This window comes from Melanerpes formicivorus, unplaced genomic scaffold (genome assembly GCF_026170545.1).
Source record: "Melanerpes formicivorus ecotype bairdi unplaced genomic scaffold, bMelFor1.0.p_v2 SCAF_36, whole genome shotgun sequence".
Lineage (NCBI taxonomy): Eukaryota > Metazoa > Chordata > Aves > Piciformes > Picidae > Melanerpes > Melanerpes formicivorus.
The window spans coordinates 1,708,305-1,730,933 of NW_027142388.1; the positions used below are offsets into that span (position 1 = coordinate 1,708,305).

At 45.0% G+C, this 22,629-nt stretch overlaps 2 protein-coding genes across 4 annotated transcripts in view; one reads left to right on the top strand and one right to left on the bottom strand.

Moving 5' to 3' along the window:
* Positions 1 to 569: 569 nt before the first annotated feature.
* On the bottom strand, positions 570 to 11,024 carry SNAP29 (synaptosome associated protein 29). Its single transcript, XM_068157252.1, has 5 exons — positions 10,631 to 11,024; positions 7,970 to 8,166; positions 7,139 to 7,224; positions 6,001 to 6,105; positions 570 to 4,802 (listed from the first exon to the last, which is right to left on the bottom strand). Exons 1-5 carry the CDS (start codon positions 10,847 to 10,849, stop codon positions 4,645 to 4,647), a joined length of 765 nt encoding a protein of 254 aa, XP_068013353.1. The 5' UTR covers positions 10,850 to 11,024; the 3' UTR covers positions 570 to 4,644.
* A 198-nt stretch (positions 11,025 to 11,222) lies between these two features.
* Positions 11,223 to 22,629, top strand: part of PI4KA (phosphatidylinositol 4-kinase alpha) — a 62,852-nt gene continuing 51,445 nt past the window's right edge. The window contains exons 1-10 of one of the 3 annotated variants that reach the window (XM_068157247.1): positions 11,223 to 11,548; positions 15,626 to 15,742; positions 16,937 to 17,030; positions 17,706 to 17,794; positions 18,283 to 18,355; positions 18,646 to 18,905; positions 19,379 to 19,445; positions 20,858 to 21,006; positions 21,620 to 21,685; positions 21,932 to 22,028. In XM_068157247.1, the coding sequence (XP_068013348.1) occupies positions 11,321 to 11,548; positions 15,626 to 15,742; positions 16,937 to 17,030; positions 17,706 to 17,794; positions 18,283 to 18,355; positions 18,646 to 18,905; positions 19,379 to 19,445; positions 20,858 to 21,006; positions 21,620 to 21,685; positions 21,932 to 22,028 (1,240 nt within the window). In that variant the 5' untranslated portion in view covers positions 11,223 to 11,320. The remainder of the gene's footprint in view (positions 11,549 to 15,625; positions 15,743 to 16,936; positions 17,031 to 17,705; positions 17,795 to 18,282; positions 18,356 to 18,645; positions 18,906 to 19,378; positions 19,446 to 20,857; positions 21,007 to 21,619; positions 21,686 to 21,931; positions 22,029 to 22,629) is intronic. The other 2 variants (XM_068157245.1, XM_068157246.1) reach the window with 2 other exon arrangements.

Genomic DNA, 22,629 nt, shown 5'->3' on the forward strand with positions numbered 1-22,629 from the left:
CCAGGTTGCTCAAGGCTTCATCGAACCTGGCTTTGAATACCTTCAAGGAGGGGGCATCCACAACCTCCCTGGGCAAACACCTAACACAAACCCAAGACTGATCAGTGCACCAGTACAGAGTAGTCTAGAATGGAGTGTGACGTCAGAAGGTCCTCCTACCGTTGGTGTCACACCCACTGGATGGCTTTGTCAGTAAGAGAATGGAACACAAGAAACCAGAAAAAAATGCCAGATTCCTTAAGTTCAGCAACTTAACTGATCTGTTTATCTGGGAGGGAGGTTAGAATGGGTGGATATAAGCAGACAGCTGTTAACAGCTGCTCTGATTTCTCACTTCCTCCCTCCCCCTCACCAAATAACACAGCATGCCTTTTCCTTCTTTGCCATTCTGCTAGCTGCACTGCTTTTGATGCAGCCCAGGATGCCATTTGCCTTCTGGGTAGGTTGCAAAGGCTGTTGGCTCATGTCCAGTTTCTCCTCCACCAGCACCCCCAAGTCCTTTTTTGAAGAATTGTGTAAGGAAGTAGCAACCAAAGAATTTGGGAAAATAAAGGGGAAAACTCTCCATCAACAGTAAGCACCTTTATTGATCATCTTACTGACACTCATTGTGTTCAGTCTCCTAAGCTGCTAAACTGCAGTTTAGTGTTTCAATAAAAGGAAAAAGCTTTCAGTTTATCTTGTATAAAAAGTGGCACAGAATTAACACACTACTGAAACCAAAGCCATAGACACAAATAATCCCTGCCTGTGATTTTGAAAATCAAGCCCCATGTCTTTCCAAGTCAAAATGAACACAGCTCTTAAGATACCATGCTTGTAAAAATGCTTACAAAATAATGTTTGTTCAGAAGGCAGAGTGGTTGGGAAGTATTTCCTCTTTCACCATTCAACAAATGACATCACTGCACAAAACCTACCAGGCAGCAAAATACTGCAGACAAAATTCACAATGAAAGCCAACGCTGACGCCATACGGTGTCCCAGTTTCAGCAGGACAAGAGTTCAGCACAGCAACAAACCTTCATAGTGCATCATAAAATTCAGCTACATGACATTTGGTACAATATTTAATTCAGTGCTCAGGAGATGTAAAAAAACCTAATAACCAAATACACCTAGGAATCTGCTGGTCAGACACTGGTTATTCCCATTTCTTCAGGTTTTTCTCCTTGCTGTTTTCAGAATATCTATCTGTTCTAAAGGATCTGCTACTTCCTGACTTTAAAAACCTCTTCAGATGTTATTTGCAAACTTTTTCAGAAGCAGGAAAAATAAGACTTTAAAGTCTTTTTATCAAGAAGATTTAATGTATTTATTTTTTTGTTGCTATCTTCTTCTGACCCTAACATTAAACTTCTACTCAAGCCCAGAAGAATAAACCTAAGCAGAGCTATTTTGCTGCAAGGACACTCATTTCTATGCCAACATGTGTATTTAGGCAGAAACTTTTAACTTCAAGCTAGCATTTGAATGCAATTTCAGTTTCTTCTGCAATCCCTACACTTTACACATCCTCCATAAGACATGCAAAATGGCATTTTCTGGAAAGGCAAAAATCGTATGATCTAGGGTTATTTTTTTTCCCTTTAAACTTCCCCTGTCTGCAGGAAGCACAAAAATGCATCACTGTTACAAAAGAGCCTTGTCTCACATTACTTAGACTCAAGTTCATTATCAGCATAAAGCATCTGTATGAAAGCTGAAAGAGAATTCAGTTGGTCGCAGAAATTCAGTTATGCACAAACTTCTATTCCCCACAAAAGAAATCCAGAGTAGGAAATAATTCTTTAAAACAAGGCCATTAAAAAAAATCCAACAAACTCAAACCAAAGATCACAGGGTCACAAGATGTTAGGGGTTGGAAGTGACCTCCAAAGATCATTGAGTCCAACCACCCTGCCAGAGGGGACCAGGACCATAGCATCCAGCACAGGTCACACAGGAATGCATCCAGAGGGGTCTTGATACTCTCCAGAGAAGGAGACTCCACAATCTCTCTGGGGAGCCTGTTCCAGTGCTCTGTCACCTTCACAGTGAAGAAGTTTCTCCTCATGTTGAGGTGGAACTTCCTGTGCTGTAGTTTATATCCATTGCCCCTTGTCCTGTCACAGGTGCAACTGAGCAGAGCCTGGCCCCTCCCTCTTGACACCCAGCTCTCAGATATAATAGAGCAGGAAGGCACAAGGACAGACATCACTGAGACAGCGAATGCGACTGTTAGGAGAGATGGGAAGTTAGATCTCTGTCTAATTTCCCCATGGCTGAGATCCTGCTTTTCTAGGCTCTTTGGATCACAAGATTCTCAAAGCTGAAATAGGGATTTTTAATTTTCTTTTTAAATCCCCTTTCCCTGCCTGTGTTTTTAAAGGCATCAGAGATATTCAGGATGCAGAACACATATCATAAGGCTGATGCAACCAAACAGTTGACCAAAATGTTGAATTTGTGATGTGAAAACATGGAGATGGAAGAAAGGGAATAGCTTCCATAAAAGAAGCAGCACACTTCAGTCTTAAATCAACTCATTTTTTTTGCTTGGATTCAAGCTCCACACTTCTTATTACACATAAGGCAGACAGATCTTCCAGCTGCATTTTCTCTCTGCTGACCATAACTTGCAATGTCTTCCCTTGGAAAAAATGTAGTTGTGAAGCAGTTGCATACAGGTGAAGGCAGATTGCACACTGAAGAAGTGTAGTTAATTACTGTGCTCTTTTTTTGCATTCTCTGTTCTGGAGAGAATTTCTGTGTCCTTTCTAAGGTGCAAGCCTTCACCACCACTGGTGTTAAGGAAAATACAAATCTTGTCATTCTTTTTCATAGAAGCAGAAAGTCAACTAAGAAACTAAATGAAGTATCATCAAAATTCCAGTTTTCCTTCACTCAGGTACTTAACATTTTGGAAGCTGATGATTTTATCATTTGCTAAAGGAAATATCAACCATCCAGAGACATCAAATCCTGTAATTCATAAATATTCTAAGAGAGGAAGAGAGAATTAATCAAACTCAAAAAGTTCCATGATACATGGATATTAATAAGGGGTTTTTACAGCTCAAAATGAGCAGGAATGACACAAACTGCAAATTAAAAAGCAAGTAAAGGTTCTTAAGCTAATTTACCTTTCTACCTTGCTAGTAATTCCAGGAATAGTTTTTTTCCTGTAACACTATGTCCAAGCAGTGATTTCTTTCTCTCCAAGTGAACTTTCAGCAGACACAGTAAAAGAGAAAAGGCTCAACTTTTTTTTTTAATCTCCTCAACAAGTGGATTTGCTTTGTAGCAAGTGAGCTAGAGGTAACAAAAAAGCAGAGGGTGTGGATGAAGGATACAAGCTTGACAGCCCTAAACACCAAGGTCTTCCTTTAACTCATAAGATAATGTGGCACCAACTTAAAAAAGCAAGGACCTCCTCCCAGCCAGTCATTGTCACTTGTGGTAGGGAGCATTGCAGTGCTGACACAGCTCCCTCAGCTTCTCCAAACCAAAAGAACTTCAAGGCAGACCCCAAGTTCTCATTGTTCTATTGTTGGGCTGGAGCAGAGTTCTGCAGAGGCACATACAGAAGAATAAAACTAATTGGAAGGCTCAGTTTCTAGCTGGAAACCTCCACACCTATTGGAGCTTTTCTTTATTTGCAGGAGTTTTTCCATACCCACTGAGCTAAAGCAGAAGTGTGGGAACCACGCACAGCTGAGTGGCTTAAAAGCAGCCACGCTGCCTAGGCCAACATAGCATCTGCTCAACCCTCAGTCACTTTGGAAGTAAATGTTAAGTTAAAACCCAATCTCCATGGTCTGTTTGGGCACTATCAGCTCAACTCCTCCTTTCTAAAACAGTCACCTAAGTGAACAAGCCAAGAAAGGGCAGAAAATAAAAAAGCAGATGGCAACAATTTCCACAAAAGAATCTTTAAGAGCAAAGACATTTACGTCCTGATTTTGTTACCCAAACTTTGTGGGTCACTCTCAGTCAACATTTCTTGCAGACATAGAGATCTTTAGTTAGAGTACTGTCAAGGTGATAGCACTTAGTGACCCACACATAAAAACCACAATTTGTTGATTATCCATTTGGCTAAAAATCATCTTGGGAAAAGGAACATGCACAGGGTATTATCATTATTGCATGACAGCCTTGGTATTTTACAGCTTCCACAGAACAGTTTGTTCCTTAAGCTCCAGAGACAGGAGAGAATGCTCGCTCTAAGTGATCTTTACAGCTGGAAATCAGCATTTCTTCAGAATTTAAAATAGCTGCAGGTAAACAGAATTAGCAACACATTCTGTTCCCCCTGCCCACTCCTCAAAACAGAGGTAGAAATGCAGTTGCTTTTCTCATCAGGGACGCTGAAGCTCTGTAGATCACAAACTCCTCCCCACACGTGACCCACAGTTACACAGCTGAACACAGGGCTACCAGCACCACATCACTGCCAGGTGCTGGCAGGTTTTACTCCCTGTACATTAAGAAGTTGAAGGTGTTATGCTGGGTTCTGTATTTTAATGACAACAAAATCAATAACATTTTAAAGGAAAAAAAAAAAAGCAGCAGATAGTGTCCAGGACTTTTGGAAAGGACTGGTTGAGAGAAGAACTCCAAGAAGAACTGAGGCTGGACAACAGGATGCCTGCAAATCCTCTAAAGCTGTCGGACTTTTTTATCAGTGCTTTTAATGTTGACATCCAGTGTCTCTACTTTCCTGGTCAGCCGATCCAGCATGTCATCCTGCTCATCCAGTTCTGTCTGCAGACCCAGAGCCAGGTTTTTCAGACGACTCAGCCCAGAAGACATCTCATCTGTCGGTGAAGAGAGGGGTCATAAGGAATCAAAGCAGTATAAAGCACACTCTTACATGGACACCATTAGGATTCTTTCTCTTCTCCAAAACCCCAGGTTAGAAAATGATAGTTGCAACCTGTGCTAGATTCTATGGTCCTGCTCTGGCAGCAGGGGGGGTTTTCCAGCCCATGACCCTGTGATCTGCTCCAGCGTGAGCGTTCTTCTCCAGGAGCAGAAGCACTGATATTTAAACTTTTCTACTGTATTATCACAGAACGGTTCAGGTTGGAAGGGACCTCAGAGATCATTTGCTCCAGCCTCCCTGCCATGGAGCAGGGACACCTCTCAACTAGACTCAGCTGCTCAAGGCCTCATCTGACCTGGCCTTGAACACCCCCAGCGAGGAGGCATCCACAACCTCCCCGGGCAGCCTATCCCAGAGTCTCACTACCCTCATACTGAAGAGCTTCCTAAGGTCCACTCTAACCCTGCTCTCCCTCAGCTTCAAACCATTCCCCCTTATCCTGTCACTAGACACCCTCCAGCCAAGTGCCTCTGCAGCCTTCCTGTAGAATCCCTTCAAGTATTGGAAGGCAGCTCTAAGGTCCCCCTGGTGTCTTTTCTTCTCTAGGCTGAGCAACACTACTTCACTTGTTTTTCTTTAAGCTTCTTGCAGGCATATTGTCAACACACTGAAGATTTAAGCAGTTAAGATACTTAACCTAGATGAAAAAATCCCATTTCCAGATTTTCTAATTTGCCCACAAGGGAACTATTTTATTTCACGATCAGCACAAAATCTAACTGGTTTTAAGGCCACAAGCATGTTGCAGAAGAGTTAAAGCACTGTTGCCAACAGTTTCTCAGGAGATTTATACTATTTCAGGCATCTCAGCCACTTTGTTTCCAGCTGGCTTCACCTGAAATGCATTTGTAAGATTTGCTATTAGTATTTGCAAGTAGTTGCCCCACAGGCATCTGACAGCTTCAATCAAAGTTTGGATTCTTCCACACAGATAGCTTTGAAATGCAGAATCCAAGCAGTTTGGGGTTTAATAAAAGATATGATTGTTTTCATTTTATTTAAATCTAAAAAATGTATCAAATTTCACACATTAACTAAAAAAAAAAGGTGTTTGTCACCAACATATTGCTTAGTAATTTTCTCTGCCTTATGAGTCCAAGATTGAAAATGGTTTCACTCTTCTCACTCACCTAAGTTGTTATCAATTTTCTGGTGGTAAGCTCGCAGATGTTGGTTCTTCGGGTAGGAATCCCTCTGCGCTGAAGAAACTAAATCTGCTTTGCCAAAATCATTGTCTGTTGAGGGTTTGAAATACAGAATATTATGTAATAAAAGAGTTAGCAAGAAGAGGCTTTAAACTTGTAGAAGGCCTATTAAAAAATTCATCTTGCCACTGCTGTCATGTAATCACATAACCCTTTAGCAGAATTATCAAAAGCATCCCAACATCACTATCTGTAGAACACCTCTCAAGGTGAACAGTTATTCAGCTACAGTTACTCCATTTTTTCAGCTGCCTTTTGTAGTTCCACAAGGTTGTGGTGAGAAAAACCACAAAACAAAACAGCCATGCAAGCAACAAAGCAGGCAGGTTGGTAACTTCTACCAGCAGTTGGGGTTCCCAGGTCAAGCCACTAGAGAGCTCTTTCTGCCCTCTCTTGGACAGACTGTTCCTGATATGTAGAGTGGAATGCAGATCAATGCTACCAAAAAGCACTTATACAGAACTACAACTCTAAAGATACCCAGCTGCTTTCTCCCTCTTACTTCACCAAATAACCAAACCCAGTCTGCTTCCTTGCAAGTAGTGACTTTGGTAAGAAAGGTTACAGCCCACATTTGAAGTAACAAGGAAAACACATCTGAAAACTATGACAAATGACAGTTACAAGGAGAAGTAACAAGGAAAACACATCTGAAAACTATGACAAATGACAGTTAGAAGGAGAAGCTCTGAACATTCAAGTTAGCATTTTGGTAAACACAGGACAAGGCTGCCTGCACACTGAGTGGATTCTTGGCTATACTCTGTGCAAGGAGAAGCACTGGATGCTTTTAAAGTCTTTATGAGTATTGCATGACCCCTCCCACCCCCCAAAACAGCTAAATAAAATCTGTATCTGAGCAAAAAAAATTTCATGTCCTCAATGTGGGTATAAGAGTCTTAGGGGCAACAATCCCCTAGAATTCAAAGCCACAAAGGCTGGGATCCAAATCTCCAGACATTAGGCAGCAGTGTAAGTCAGCAGCTGGGTCAGATGAAGGGTTTCACCACTCTGCAAGTTTGCCCCAAGCTGAAGGCAGACATTCAGTGTAAAATAAACAAACCTGAATTATCCAGCTTCCTTAAATTGGGATGGCTTTCCTGGTATTTTGATTCTTGTTCTTTACTAGACAGCATTGCTTCTTTTAACCTGGTAATAAAGGGTATAAAAAGAAATCATTCCTATAGACTGCAGGCCTCATTCTGAAACTGTTAAACAAAAACAGCTATCAAGTTTATACAAAAAACCCTGCCAATTTGTTAGTCCTGACCCATACTATTCCTTTAAAATGAGCTCTTAGAATCTGCCTTCAGTGAAAGCAGAAGTGCTTGCTTTAGGGCTGAAAATAACTCATGGAAACTTTGACATCAACCCAAAATTCTATCTTCTTGAAGGCAACCTACTCCTTTCCTCTAGTGATAGATGGAGCAGGAAGTGAAGGAGGAAATCAGCCCATGAAGCATTACCAGGCTTGACATAAATTTCCCAGCTGAAGAGAGACAAGCACTGCAAGACACAGCAAGTTCACAGCAGCTAGTTTTTTAATAACAGCTTTTAATAGAAGCTGGAGAAATACAGATAATATTTAACTGGGAGCTTGACAATGCTACAAATCAGGATTTCCTGGTAAGAGTGAAGGGAGCATGGTAATTCAGAAGACTCTGAAGAAGTACTTGTGTCATTCTGTGTAATTGTTGGAATTAATTTCCCACAAATACAAAGTTATTCTTATTACTACAAACAGAAACAAAAGTTGCATTGTTCTCCTCAGTAAAAGGGAGCCAGACATCCTGTCAGGAGTTGGCTGGTCAGAATCAAGTTCTGATTATTTTGGTGGCGCTTCAGACACGGTGCCAGGAGAGAAGTCCCATGGAAAAATGCTTCCTTTACTTACCTGCTGTTAGCAGAATATTCAGGGGTTCCATTTTGCTCTGGCTTGCTCTCTGGAGGTTTGGCTTTGAAGTAGTTTACCAAGCCCCCCCAAACACTCTTAATGCTATTTATGTGCTTCTGACTAGTCTTCAAGTCCTGCTCCATTTTATCTACCATCTGTTCTGTGCGCTTCAGTGCCTCTCCTTGACGAACCAGCTCCTAACAGATAATGACAGAAAAAGAGGCCAGTCAAGCCAAGATGAACTCAAACATCAAACACTTAACAGCACTCTGAAGGAAAAATAACAGCATTCCCTCATCTGTGTACATTCTTTCTAAAGGCATACAGCTTCTTCACTCACTCCTCTTCCTCCAGGGCATTTCAATCGAGAAGAGTTGCTAGTCAGCCACAGCATTAACCATCAATAAAGTCCTGCTCAGCATGCAATGCCAGGTTCCTGACACCTAAGAACAGCAGCCAGGAATACTTTCTGTTGCCCCTTTTGCCAGCTTGACATTTACATTTCTTCTTGCTGGAACAAGCATGGCACCAGATGTGTGATACAGTCAAAAGGCAAAGGTTTATGGCAGAGAAATGAGCAAGCAGAACCATTTGCAGCTGTGAAGCATATATTCATTGGGAAGGGATTCTATTTCCACATTATTGGGATGTTCCTGGTATTTAGCAACAGAATAGCTAGAGAAAATGAACACAAATAGAATATCTTAGATCCACAGAATTGTTAGGGTTGGAAAGGACCTCAAGGATGCTCTAGTTTCAACCCCCTGCCATGGGCAGGGACACCTACATCAGGTTGCTCAGAGCTACATCCAGCCTGGCCTTAAAAGCCTCCAGGCATGACACTTCTACCACCTCCCTGGGCAACCTGTGCCAGTGTCTCACCACCCTCATGGGGAGGAATTTTTCCCTAACATCCAATCTGAATCTACCCATTTCTATTTCTGCTCCATTCCCCCCAGTCCTATCACTACCTGACACCCTAAAAAGTCCCTCTCCAGCTTTCTTGTAGACCCCCTGCAGATAGTGGAAGGCCACAATGAGGTCTCCTTGGAGCCTTCTCTACTCCCGACTGAATAGCCCAAATTCTCTCAATCTGTTGCCATAGGAGAGATGCTCCAGTCCTCTGCTCCAGCCCTTCTTCATACTGATGGAATAATCTTTCAGCTAATATTAACAGTACAAGAGGCAAAAATGTTAATACATACAATTATTTTCTTTTCCCATTCAGCAGCATAACCACTATTCCACAGCAATGGGAAAAGGCAGATTCTGCCTGCAGCTAACACTAGTGTGAAACAAAGAATTTGTGCTCATATTCCCTCCAGCTCTCAGGAACTCTGGGTGAATGTTCTTCCCTCCCCCATCCTCCATAAAGCAGCAAACACAGACAATTTAAGCCCTGCATTAAGCCTAAATTCCTGGTTTCTCACTTGTGCTGTTCTGGACAAACAAATCACAAGTTGTGACCGTTTTAGGCTGTGTCTTTAAGAAAGGGACAGCACTGGAACACTCTGGCTGAATATTTTGAAAACAAAGATAGGTCTAAACGAATTTCATTGGTAGATAGTTAGAATGCAACTTTCAGTTTTAGTTCAGTTGGAGTCTGTCTCTGTTCCAGTCTGTTCTGTCCTTTCAGCCTGTCTGCTTCTGAGCAACAGCAGCAGGACCTGTTGACCTTAAGAAAACTAATCCCTGCATGCACTTTTGAGCCTAACAAGAATTTCCTCCTTAATAATTACCCTTTTCTCTCTCTCTAACCCTTTTTGGGAAAAAAAGGGAGGTGGGGGGAGAGAGGGGGGTACCGGGGGGTAACCCTCCTCTGTCCGGAGGAGGGAGTTTTGTTCTGTATTACTTTCTTCGCTGTGTATTTCTGTATATATTAACTGCATTTCACCCTGCTTGTAAATATAGCTCATTATCCTTTGCTTCCCCGACTGAGCTACCTGTGGTTTCTTTTCTTTGTGGGGGAGGGAGAACTGAACTTGCTCTCACCACCACACAAGTCCACAAGTTTGCAGAAGCGCCACCAAGGACCATCTTCAGCGTAAGCACCTGCTGCATTGCAGCCTGTGGATGCTCTTGGGTTAATTTAGGTAACCACATTACTGACATTCAAGAAACACCCCATTAGCAGGTGACACAGGGGACAAGACCTTTGTGAGCGATGCCTCTGAGTAAAGTCTGCTCTGAAAGAAGGCCAGAAGAATGAAGGAAATGATTAATCAGGATGAAGAGAGCAGATCACAAACAACTATCCGAAGCTGGCTCTTCGTCTAACCAAAGGACCTACTGAAGAGCAGGCATTCACGCACGATCCGCTAAACGCCGCTGAAATGCAATGGAGTTCCAGGCTCGGCATTACAGATAGAGAGGATCTAACTGCGATTTTCTTCCATCGAAAGCCAAACCGTCTGCACACAGAAAATCAGGCTGCGTGTTGTCCCCGACACACGGAATGACTCTAAATCCCCGTGTTTCGGGCAACTTTCGGGGAAACAAACCAACCCCAAGATGCCTCCCCTCACGTTTAAGCCGGCCGCTCCCTGCTGCAGGCGGGGACGCAGGGCAGCCCCTCGGCGCTACATGGCTCCGGTCTCGGCTCGCTCCATCTCCCTCCACCTCCCCCCGCGATCTGCGCTGCCCCGCGGGGCCGCGACCCACCTCGGAGGTGGCCACGCCGATCTGCTCGGACTCGTAGAGGAGCGAGAGGGAGCGGGTGGTGCTGTCAGCGGTGGCAGCTGAGCGACGCAGCACCTCCTGCTGCAGGTACCGCTGCCGATCGGCGACGCCCGCGTCACCGCTGCCCCTCGCCGACCACGACGCCACGTCCTCCTCCTCTTCCTCGGCGAAGGGGTTGTAGCTCCTCGCTTGGGCCGACATCGTGCCGCTGACAGCGGGCAGTGAAGGAAGCGTCCGCGGTAAGTGCCTCAGGGAGGAGGCGCCTTCAACCCCAGGTCTTCACAGAGGCCAAGCAGGACCGGGCCTGCCCCTTCGCTTGTCCCCGAATCCCTGCTTGCTCCTATCCGCTGCTTCCGCCCGGTGGCGGCCTGTGGGCGGAAGCACCGCGCGTCTTCCCCGTCCTCGGGCGGGGCGAGAGCGGAGCGCCCTGCAGGATAGGCTGCGGCGGCTGGGCGGGGTTAAGTAAGGCCGCGCGTAGAGCGGTGCGGCAGGGAGAGAGGGAGGGAACTATCGAGAGGAGGGGCGGGAACCGGCCGTCAGCGAAGCCGTTGCGGGCGCCGCCATCTTTGCGGCGTCAGTGGCGTTCGACGATCCCGCGGGAAACGTCGATTTCTCGAGGCGGGGAGGGGTGGGCTGGCGGTGGCTGGGCGGCCCCGTTTGTTCCCTCACAACATGGCGGCCGCGGCTGTCGCGGCAGCAGCAGCAGCTGCCGCGACCGCTGCGACTGCGGCCGCAACGGCGGCCGCAGCGGCGACCACTACCGCGCCGACTGCAGCCGCGACTCCCTCCACGGGCACCGGGCGAGGGAGCGGCGCCGGCACCACCCGCGGTTTCTACTTCAATACGGTGTTGTCGTTGGCGCGATCGCTGGCGGTGCAGAGCCCGGCGCCGCTGGAGAAGGTGAGGGGCGTCCGTCGCGGTTCCGGCTGTGGGGAGGGTGAGAGGGATCTTCTCTCGTGGGGACTGCGTCTTAGGGGGAGACTGTGGTAGTGTCACGCATGGAGGGTTGTGCCTGTGAGGGCTGTTTCCGTCGGGGCTCTGAGGCTGTCACGCGTGGGAGACGTGTGTGTGTGTGGGGCAGAGACGTCATGAGCGGGGGGGGTTGGTTGTGCGTACGTCACGAGAGTGGAGCCTGCGTGGAAGGGTCGGCATCATGGGTGCCGAGGGGCCCTTCCTCTAGAGAGCGTTTGTAACGCGTGGGTGAGGAAGGTGGTGGGTCATGGCTGTGCGTGCGGTGGGGGCGTCTGGGCCACCTCACTTGGCCCTGCTGTGCGTGGGGACCTGTGACACCTGTGGGAAATGGGTCAGAGCCAGCGTGAGTGCCCACGGGTAGGTTTGTGCTTTGGCTCCGCGGGACCGTGCCCGTGGGAGGACAGGCCTGGCACACCTGCCTGTGCCCAAAGTATGCTGTGCCCCTCAACGGGAAGCTGTCCTGGGGCATTGAGCTGCCCCAGCTGAGCCCACGGGAGCTTCTGCACTTGGATGGTCCATCCTCATCCACAAATGCCATCGTGACAGGACACGCTGGCCCAGTGGCCATGGCCGATGTCCTTGGCAATTCCCCTCGCGTGGGTTCTCACAGTGGCTGCGCAGCCCTGAAGTTTGTGGAACATGATCTTGTAGGCATGATTAGACTTAGCCTAATTAGAGCTGGTTGCTTTACTCCACATGTCTGGTTAAATCCAAGCAATGCAGTCAGCTCAAGGTAGAATGTGCCTGGTGGAAATGAACCTCTACAGGATGTAAAGCCAGACAGGGGAGCTTCAGCTGGGCAGCCCCTCGCAGGTGTCTCCACTGCTGGCAGGGACCAACTGGCGTGGTCAAGTCTGCTGCTGCAGGGCAGAGAGCTGGGCAGCGCTGGCTTCTCCGAGCAGAGTGGTTGAGCATCTCGGTTGCTTTATGAGGTAGCGAAAGACTCAGTTGTTCAAAAGCACAGTTCTATGCTGTTCAAAACTAGTGCTTGTTCTTGTCCAGCTGTCACAGGCTTCTTGATTCTTGTTCTGGAAAGCTACCATTGGTCTGACGTCCAGTTGTGAATAATGTCTTGAAGCCTTAGTGGCTCACTAATATCCAGGGAGTTTTACTTATGTATTTATTTGTTTGTTTGTTTGTTTTCCATTTGAGAGACTACAGTAGGGTTAAATGATAATAACAATTTGATCTAGCTACAGTTATTCACTCACATTGCTCTAAACATGAACCTGATGTGGAGCCACATGCACCAGAAGTTATTTTCCAAAGTTCCAATTCCTCTACTCTTTTTTTTTTTTATGGGGGAGGTTTAAGAGGATTATTTGTGTTGTGTTCCAGGTCTGGCAGTTTAAGGACCAGAATCTTAAATTCCACTGAGCGTCCAGTAAAGTCTTCTAATCCTCTAGGAAAATAGTTTTGCGGTTTAGAAATGTCAAGGCAGGGTGTTTATGGAGCTAGCTAAATAGGAAGCAACTTGCCACTGGAACACAGGTCAGTCAGATGTGGGTATGTATTATGACAGCAGGTTTTAGGTAATGTTTATTAACATCAGGGTCATTTATGAAAAGATAACATGCTTGCTACATTTTCCCTTTCTTAAGAGGAAAACAAAGTGTTTGGGAGTTTTGAGACACTCTTTAGTGTTTGCTGGGTGTCCCTCAAATGGTCACACTGGGTATGGAGTGAAGTAATAGTTAAGGAGTGAGGAAATAATAGCTCTGTCAACTGAATCTATGGTGTTAAAAGGATTTGAGCAAAAGTTGTACTCATCTAGGTAACTTTAACAGAGAGAGTGATTGCCCATTGGAATGGGCTGCCCAGGGAGGTGGTGGAGTCACCATCACTGGAGGTGTTCAGGAGGAGAGTTGATGGGTTGCTTGGTGCCATGGGTTAGTTGTTTAGGTGGGTTGGATTGGTTGATGGGTTGGACGTGATGATCTTGACGGTCTCTTCCAACCTGGTTTATTATTATTATTATTTATTTTTGAGTGATGTATGTGGAGAAGGCACTGATGCAGCTGTAACAAAAGTTCCATCCACCTGTTTGGTGTTTATTTTGTTTCCAGGAATTGAGTAAATACGGTGTGCCTGCATATCCAAAATGCCCAATGAACTAGTTGAAGCGAGGCTTTGTGGTACCAGGGATGCAAGAGTGAGCTCTGTAACCTCTGAAGGGTTTCAGAAATTCACTTGAGATGTGGCAGTCACAGAATGTTAGGGGGTTGGAAGGGACCTCCAGAGATCATCCAGTCCAGCCCTCTTGCCAGAGCAGGATCACCTAGAGTAAGGCACACAGGAACACATCCGAGCAGGTTTTCAAAGTCTCCAGAGAAGGAAACTCCACAACCTCTTTGAGCAGCCTGTGCCAGGGCTCCCAGCTGGCAGGTGTGCACCACACAGCTGCTTGCTCACTCCTCCCTTCCCCTGGTGTGATGGGCAAGAGAATAGAGAACAAGTAACACTCATGGGTTGTGATTAGAACCATTAAACAATTGAAGTAAAAATATAGTACTAGCAGTGAAAAAAGGAAGGTAACAAAAAGAGAGAGAAATAAACCCAAAGACAGAGAAGTGATGCACAGCGCAGCTGCTCAGCACCCGTTGACTAATGCTCAGCTGGTCCCCAAGCAGTGATCGGCCCCTCCCAGCCAGCTCCTCACAGTTTATGTGCTGGGCATGACATCACACCATGTAGAATATTCCTTTAGCTTGTTTGAGTCAGCTGTTTTGGCTGTGTTCCCTCCCAACTTCTTGGGCATCCCCAACCTCCTCACTGGCAGGGCATGAGAAGCTGAAAAAAATCCTTGACTCGGTGTAAACACTGCTTAGCACCACCTAAAATCATCAGCGTGTTATCAGCATTGTTCTCATGCTAAATCCAAACCAGGGCACTGAACCAGCTGCTAAGAAGAAAATTAGCTCTATCCCAGGCAAAACCAGGGCAAAGCAAATAATTTGATGGAGTGTTGAACACCAAATTTTTAATCGTCTTGAGATTTTTCTTTCTAGTTTCAGTCATTCATTGCTTTTGTAGCCCTCAGATTAGGGTTGATGACTCAAGGAGGATAATGTGACCATCTGTCTTCTAGAAGATGGAAGGACTACTGTTCACATCAAGCACAGGAGCATCATAGTGAGCCTTGAAAACCACAGCCTGTCAGCTTCTTGTTCTGCTGTGAAAATACTTGCAATGGTTTTAGTGCTCCCCAGGGCTGTTGCTGGGCATGCTGTAGGGCATGGATGTCTGCTGGCTCTGCTCCATGAAGGGGAGCTGGGGGCTATTGGCATCACTATCTTCAGGTCTGTTGGTGGATTTTTGAAGGACTTGCGTATACTGTTGTTAATACGTTCGTAGAATGGTTTGGGTTGGAAGGGGCCTTAAATATCATCTAAGTTACAGTCCCCTGCCTTGGGCAGGGACACCTTCCACTAGCCCAGGTTGCCCAAGGCCTCATCCAACCTGGCCTTGAACACCTCTGGGGAGGGGGCATCTTCAACCTTCCTGGGCAACCTGTTCCAGTGTCTCACCACCCTTAACTGTCAAGAATTTCTTCCTTATCTCCAGTCTACATCTGCCCTCTTCCAGCTTCATTTCCTCTTGTCCTGTCACTCCAAGCCCTCATCAAAAATCCTTCCCCAGCTCTCCTGTAGTCCCCTTCAGGTACTGGAAGGCTGTTCTAAGGTCTACCTGAAGCCTTCTCTAGGCTGACCAGCCCCAACTCCCTCAGCCTGTCCCCACAGCAGACGTTCTCCAGCCCTCTGATCATCTTTGTGGTCTCCTCTGGTCCCTCTCCAGCAATTCCATGTCCTTCTTATGCTGGAGGCACCAGAACTGGAGGGAGTGCTGCTGGTGGGGTCTCACGAGAGCAGAGGGGCAGAATCACTTCCATGTCCTGCTGGTCACAGTTTGGATGCAGTTTAGGGTGAGGTTGGCCTTTTGTTGTTCCCTTGGATTTTTTGACACTTCAGTCTTGCTCCAGTGTTCTTTCCCTCTGCTGTTTTTCAGGTACAGAAACTGCTCTGCATGTGTCCGGTGGATTTCCATGGGATCTTCCAGTTAGATGAACGCCGCAGAGATGCTGTTATCGCCTTGGGAATCTTTCTAATCGAATCTGACCTGCAGGTATTTTTCCCTCTTAGACTAACTCTATTCAATTTGGAAGATTTTGGATGAATTCAAGTTTAGTTTTCAATGAATAAAAATAAGTCAAAAGATCACAGGTAACAGATGGCTTCAGGCAGGAGAGCACAAGGAAACAAGGACAGCACTGGTGAGTGACAGACAGTACACCTGGCACTGCCACAGCCAAACTGCTATCCTGGTTTTTGGTTGTCATAGCTTATGGAGACAAAGGAAAGGCTCTTCAGGAGGATTTGCTCAAACCAGGTGGGTTGTTGGGTGTTTTTCCCCAAATGCTTCTGAATGACAGATAGCTTCCAACCTCCTCCTGAGCATCAGGTTTGTGCTAGGCCTTTTCATGCCTGGCAGCAGCCAGGATAAAGAGGCAAGCAGTGCACACAGGCTGCATTGTATAGGGACATGCCTTCTGTGTCTGCCAGCCTGTTTATGACAAGCTGGTTTTCTTCCCTTCCAGTTCTGGGTGTGGTGCTGTTGAGTGCAGAGGAAAGGAAGTCCTGGGTCCAAAGTCATTAGATTTCATCGAGACTTTCAGTGTTGCTAGATTTTGCATCCGGCCTGAATTTCATCCTGTTCAGTATCTGTTTACTGTGACAGAGCTTCTGTGCTCATTATTAACATTGTGGGTTTTTGCAGGATTTTGTAGCAAGAAGTTTAAGGCAGCTGTATTTGTGGTTTTCAGCAGTTTTGTGCTGTTGTCAAAGCCAGCAGTTAGTGTTAATTAATCCAGCTCTGGGTGGAAGGAAAGTGCCATCCTTTGATGTGCAGATTAGGCAGCTGAAGCCTTCCACAGATGTCTTAAGTGGCTTGAATAAGGCCATGGGATGGATCACATGCACTGAATTGGAGCAGGCACTGAATTTCTGTCTGCCTTTAAATTATTTTGTGACCTTGCAATAGACTAATAAATTGTTTGGGGGTTAATTACTGTTCTGGAACTTTTTTCCCCCCCTCTGACTTTTAGAGAATGAGCTATTACCTAGAATGCAAGAACTGGGCCTGTAGCACTGTGCTGCTTTACTTTTGCTTGCCTGTGTTGAAATCAATTTTGCAATATTCAAGAATCCTGTGGAGTAATCATTAGAAGCAAGATCTGCATGTAGTTAATGTTGTCTTTCCATGTCTCTGATACAGTTCAGCTTTTCTTGTCCGTGGTAAATAGTGTCTTTTCATCTTCAGCACAAAGATAATGTGGTTCCCTACCTCCTCCGGCTTCTGAAGGGCCTTCCCAAAGTCCAGTGGATAGAAGAAAGCAATGCACGGAAAGGCAGAGGTGATGTTTGGGTTTCTCTGATAATCCTCATGGAATGCCAACCTGGAAATAGGCATCACAAAGATTACTGAGGACATGGTACAATGAGAGTTGATAGGTTCTGCTGGGTGCTTAATTCCTGACTCAACAGACTTGAATATTGATTTTCTTAGACGTGCAGAGGAGATTGAATAGCTCCCAGCTTTCTTGCTTGACTACTCTGTGATAAGTTGCACTTTCCAAGTAATTCTGCACTCAATGCATTTAGTTACTAAACTGAGGAGATTGTGTAGTAGTTGGAGCAGGAGAGTGGAACCTGAAATCTGCTTTGAGCTTTGATGCTTAGCTGCTGTTCAGACTCTTGCTCTCTTAATGTCTCTTTACATTAATCTAAATGTTTTTTCACAAAAGCTATTATAAAATACAATTATCTTCCAATTACTGGAAAGCCTGGAATGTTTGGGGTTTTTTCTTCAAAGTTTTAATGATTAAAATGATTATTTGAACCTTTCATGCTGAAATGAAGATGGTCAGAGTGTACTTAAGTTTTGTCTGTAGTACTGTATTTTCCTGTAGTCTGTTTGAGCCCTGTGATGTAAGAATCACTCCTGTCTTAGGCTTTATTATCACTTGCTTTTTCTAAGTTGATTCTCCCTAGCAATGCTCAGGGCTTGGTTTCTGTCTGTTACTTTGCAGGCTTGCTTCCAGTTGCAGAAAACTTCAGCTTCTGCTTGGTAACGTTGTTGTCAGATGTTGCTTACAGGGATGCATCTCTCAGAGAGCAGGTAGAGTTGATCGTGTTTGTGCTCTTGTAGGCCGCAGTTCTCCAACGCTGCAGTACTGACAGATGTCCAGAGAACAGGGCACCCCAACTGCTTCCTTTCTTGCAAAGGCATTGATTGTTTCAGTGTGTTGCTTTGCATGTGTTAATTATTAATCAAGTATGTAGAAGGTATTTGTATGTCTGCCGTTCCTTCTAGGTGTTGGAGAATGTCAGCTGCTACGTCCTGAGTTTCAGAATTCATGTTTTGATACTGAGATAAGGACTGCTGCAGTTTTAGTTTTGCTAGCATGTACATCTAACTGCAGCCTTGCCAGAGGAAGCTCTGAGGCAGGGCAATCTAGACTTAGTCACACAGCAGTATAAAATCTCTTGTTTACAGAGGTGCTTGCATTAGTCTCTGCACGTTTCATTGGCTGTAGTGATCTAGGTAAGGTAATGATCTCTCTTTACCAAAAGGTATTTTTTGTATGTTTCTCTTGGTTACTTTAGATTTTGGAAGCCATTCTACAAGTAATGCAGTTCCTGTTGGGAATGTGCCAGACCCCACAAATGCATGATAAAGGTACTGTTAAAATTGTTGCTCTGTTTGTAATTCCTGTTCTGTGAACAGACTGAGCAGCTTTTTCTTTCCACTTCCCTTAGCACATATTTGCTCTTTTTGTTGCTGGCTGGTTAATTTGGAAGCAGAAGTGTATCAATTTGCTATGCTTTCATAGTCTTTCCTCTGCTTGCACAGATAAACCTTTGTAAGGCAAGCTAGGCTGAAACAGTTCAATGGAGTGGCAGCCAAACCGTGGAGAGGAAGTTCTGGGTTGCTGTGACTGTCCTGTGAGACGTGTTTGTCTTTTGCAGAATATTTATGCAAGTATGCAGTGCCCTGCCTGCTGGGCATTTCTCGGGCCTTTGGTCGCTACAGCAATTCGGAGGAGGCTCTCCTCTCAAAGCTTTTCCCCAAAATCCCCCCACATTCCCTGCGAGTTCCAGAAGAGCTGGAAGGAATTCGCCGACGATCCTTCAACGATTTCAGATCAATCCTTCCCAGCTCTCTGCTCACTGTTTGCCAAGAAGGAACACTAAAGAGAAAGGCTAGCAGTGTATCTAGCATCTCTCAGGTTAGTGTGACTTGCTCTGGGTTTTAGTCAGTGCTTAGATAATGTCTTAGTCTTGGTGGAGTAGTTAAGGCAGCCTTAGCCTGAATGTTCAGACTGTCTCTTAGCACATTGTTTGACCAAACACAGAGATCTAGCTCTGAAGCCCTCAATGTAGGAAGGACATGGACATCATGGAACAGGCCCAGAGGAGGGCCATGAAAATGATCAAGGGCTTTTAACACCTCTGCTATGAGGTCAGGCTGAGGGAGCTGGGGTTGTTCAGCTTGGAGAAAAACAGGCTCCAGGGAGACCTAACAACAACCTTCTGGAAAAGCACTGATTCCCTGTTTTGTTAGTCCATAGCCCCTCTTAGTATTGCCTGAAGTTGTGTTTCATTTAGAGAGTGTATGAACCATCCTCTGGAAGGTGATTATTTATTTTTTAAAATGCTTTATAGATAGTTTTAAAGTGACAGCTTTTATGTGATGTTTCAGGTTAGTCCTGAACGTGGAATTCCCCCTCCCAGCTCTCCTGGAGGATCTGCAATTCATTACTTTGAAGGTAAGTTATTTTGCAAAGGAGCAGTGGAGGATTTGAGCATTTTGTTGCTATTTACAGAAAAGTGAAAAACACAAATCCTTTAGACCCTTTTATTTTACTGCCCTCTTACAGTAATTCTCTGTACAGTACAATAATTCCCTGGCCCATGCCTGGTAGTATTCTGAAAAATCTGGGGATATTTAAAGGCAGCAGAAGTTATTAGTAACACCAGTGGTTTCCAGGCTCAGCTGTTTCTGGCAAGCTTCTGAGAGATGTGATTTCCTAGCTGCTAGGCTGTGCCTAGCACTGAAGAGCTTAATTCAACTAGGCTACAAATATTTCAGGAGATGAAGCTGAGTATTTTTGAGGAACCAGTGTTAATATTCTGCTTCACTGGGCAGCTAAATTGTTCAGCTAGAATCTGGAGCTTTGAGACCTTTGTGGCACATTGTATCAAAGTAAATGTGACTTGAGTCATTGGGTTAAAAACTAGTAGTTTGGTGAGGGAAGAAATAAGGAGGGAGACGCTGGAGTGCTACCCAAGATGTGTTAATCACTATAGCTTAAAAGGCAGAAATAACAAAATAATGCACAGACTGTCAACCACTGAGTTTTGGTTGAGCTCTATCTGTGAGTTCTGCATCAAAGCAGGCCTGAAATTTAACCTTTCATGAATCAAGTGAAGAACTAGCTCTGTGTCTGTGGTGTTTTGGTGTCTCTGGTTTGGTCTGGCCCTTGCAGGTTTTTAACGTTTTGGGCACTTTCTGTTCCTGGGTCATTCTCCTCTCCAGAGCCCTGGTTTAAATTAATTTCTTCCATGTTCCCTTTACTCTGGTGTTGTGAGACCCCACCTTGAATACTGTGTCCAGTTCTGGTGTCCCCAGCATAAGAAGGATACAGAGCCATTGGAGTGAATCCAGAGGAGGTCACAAAGAAGATCCAAGGGCTGGAGCAGCTCTGCTGTGAGGACAGGCTGAGGGAACTGGAGTTGTTTAGCCTGGAGAAGACAAGACTCCAAGGGGACCTTAGAGCTGCCTTCCAGTACCTGAAAGGAGCCTGCAGGAAGGCTGCAGAGGGACTTTTCATACGGGTGTCTAGAGACAGGACAAGGGGGAATGGTTTGAAGCTGAGGAAGAGTATGTTTAGACTGGGTCTTAGGAAGAAACTCTTCAGTATGAGCATGGTGAGACTCTGGAACAGGCTGCCCAGGGAGGTTTTTGATCATTTGAAATGAATTCTTCCATTGTGATTGTAAGCTTTTGATGAACAAATGTGTGGTTTTGTCATAGTTCTCTGTCTTGAATTGTGCTCCTTGATAGTTTGCAAGTTAAAGACGACCTGTGTTAGAACAAACTCTTCAGCAGTAACTGAACATGCCCATTATACATAGTGTGTGTATCCTCTCTCTCCCTAAACGTGATTTTTTTGGTCAGGTTCATATCTTCCTGATGGGAGTGCACTGGACCCTGATTATTACTTCTCTACAATCAGCTCCAGCTTTTCAGTTTCTCCTCTCTTCAATGGCATTAACAATAAAGAGTTTAACATCCCCCTGGAAATGCTCCGCCAGCTGCTGGCCATGGTATGTGATGGGGTCTTACCCAGGCTGCAGTGAGACTGCTGCCTAGAGACTCAAACTGAAAATGCCTCTCTTTCTAGCATAAGCTTTTTGCATTGCAAATAAAAAAAGCCCTTTTTTTGCCTCCTATGCTTTAGGTAATACTATTTTTATGGCATTTAATGTTGTGCTTCAATAGTGTTCCTAAAAAGTTCTTATATAAATAATAAATGATTTGGAAAATGGAAATTCCTGTCAACTTCCTCCAGCTCCACCCCTGCAAGCCAGTTGAGCTGAGGTAACTTACAGACTGCTAGTTGCTGAAATACACAATTGTTTTTTGCTGTGAGAATGAGACCCTTTTCTAGAAGGGTTTAGTTGCTGGGAATTCACATAAGTGACCCAAACTGCTGTCCCTGTCTGCTGCCTGCTACTGTAGAACATCAAACAGACTCAAATACATTTATCCTTGCTGTGACAAGAAATTCTTGTAGCCTTGACTTCATCTGACACTTTGCAGTCAAGAGCCTTGAGTTTTCTGTGCATGGGCAGGTTGCATTGAGTTACTACCTAAAGTCAGCCACAGCAACCACCAGCATTTTAGTTTTACCTTTTCTTTTTTTCCCCCCTTCTGTAGGTCAAACAGATTGTTGGGGATTCTCTGCTGAAGATCTTAGATGCAGTTGTGGCTGAAGTCACAGAGGTGTGTTATCAAACTCCCATTCTAACGACTTTGGATACTTTATTTTTTGCCTTGATTAATACTGGGAAAATGAACCTTTTACTTATGTAAAATGGTATGCTTGCTCTTTGCAAAACAATACTCATTCCCTCTTTTAAATGCTTGTTTACCTATGGAGGGAAACAATTACATGGCTGGAATAAGATTTATTCGTCTATGTGGTGGAAAATACCTAATTTTGAACAGGTTCTTTCTTCTCTCTTTCAGACGGGTGCTAGTACAGATCTCTATTATAAAACATTCAGTGACCCTCTCTATCTTGCTCAGTTTAAAATGCTGAGAGACACATTATACTACATGAAAGGTACAGTATTGGGATTTCTTTTCATTTGTCATTCATTATGTTTAGGATCCAAAGTGTTGTCTGCATTGTACTGAGTGCTGGAACACGGAGGTTTGCGTTTCCTGGGAACTTAATCCACCCCCCCCCCCCCCCCCCCCCAATATTAACTTTGCCAGACCAGCTCACAAACTACAATCTACAATGGAATGAAATGAATATGCACAAAATATACAGGATTTACAATATTTTACAGATCTTTACAATTAACAAACAACACAAGAACCCCCCTGGTCAAGAGACCAGGGAAGCTGTCTCTCTGTTCCTCCATCCCCTGTCCAAAAAGGGGGGGAGAGAGAGAGAGAAAGTTGCTGCTAAACTTAACCAAAACAATGCAGCCAAGGTCAAGCAGAAGCAGGTTAATATTCTCTGCAGAGCAACAAAATGAGAAGAGATGAGACAAGAGGCCCCAGAATTGTTTTGGTACAACCAGTCTTATGGCAGCTATCTCTCCAATGAAATTGTTTAGAATTCTGTCTCTTTTTCTTTTCCCACCCAATCGTGATTTCTTTACATTTTATTACTTTTTCTGCTCAAGATCTGTGAAAAATTTTAAAGGCATAGC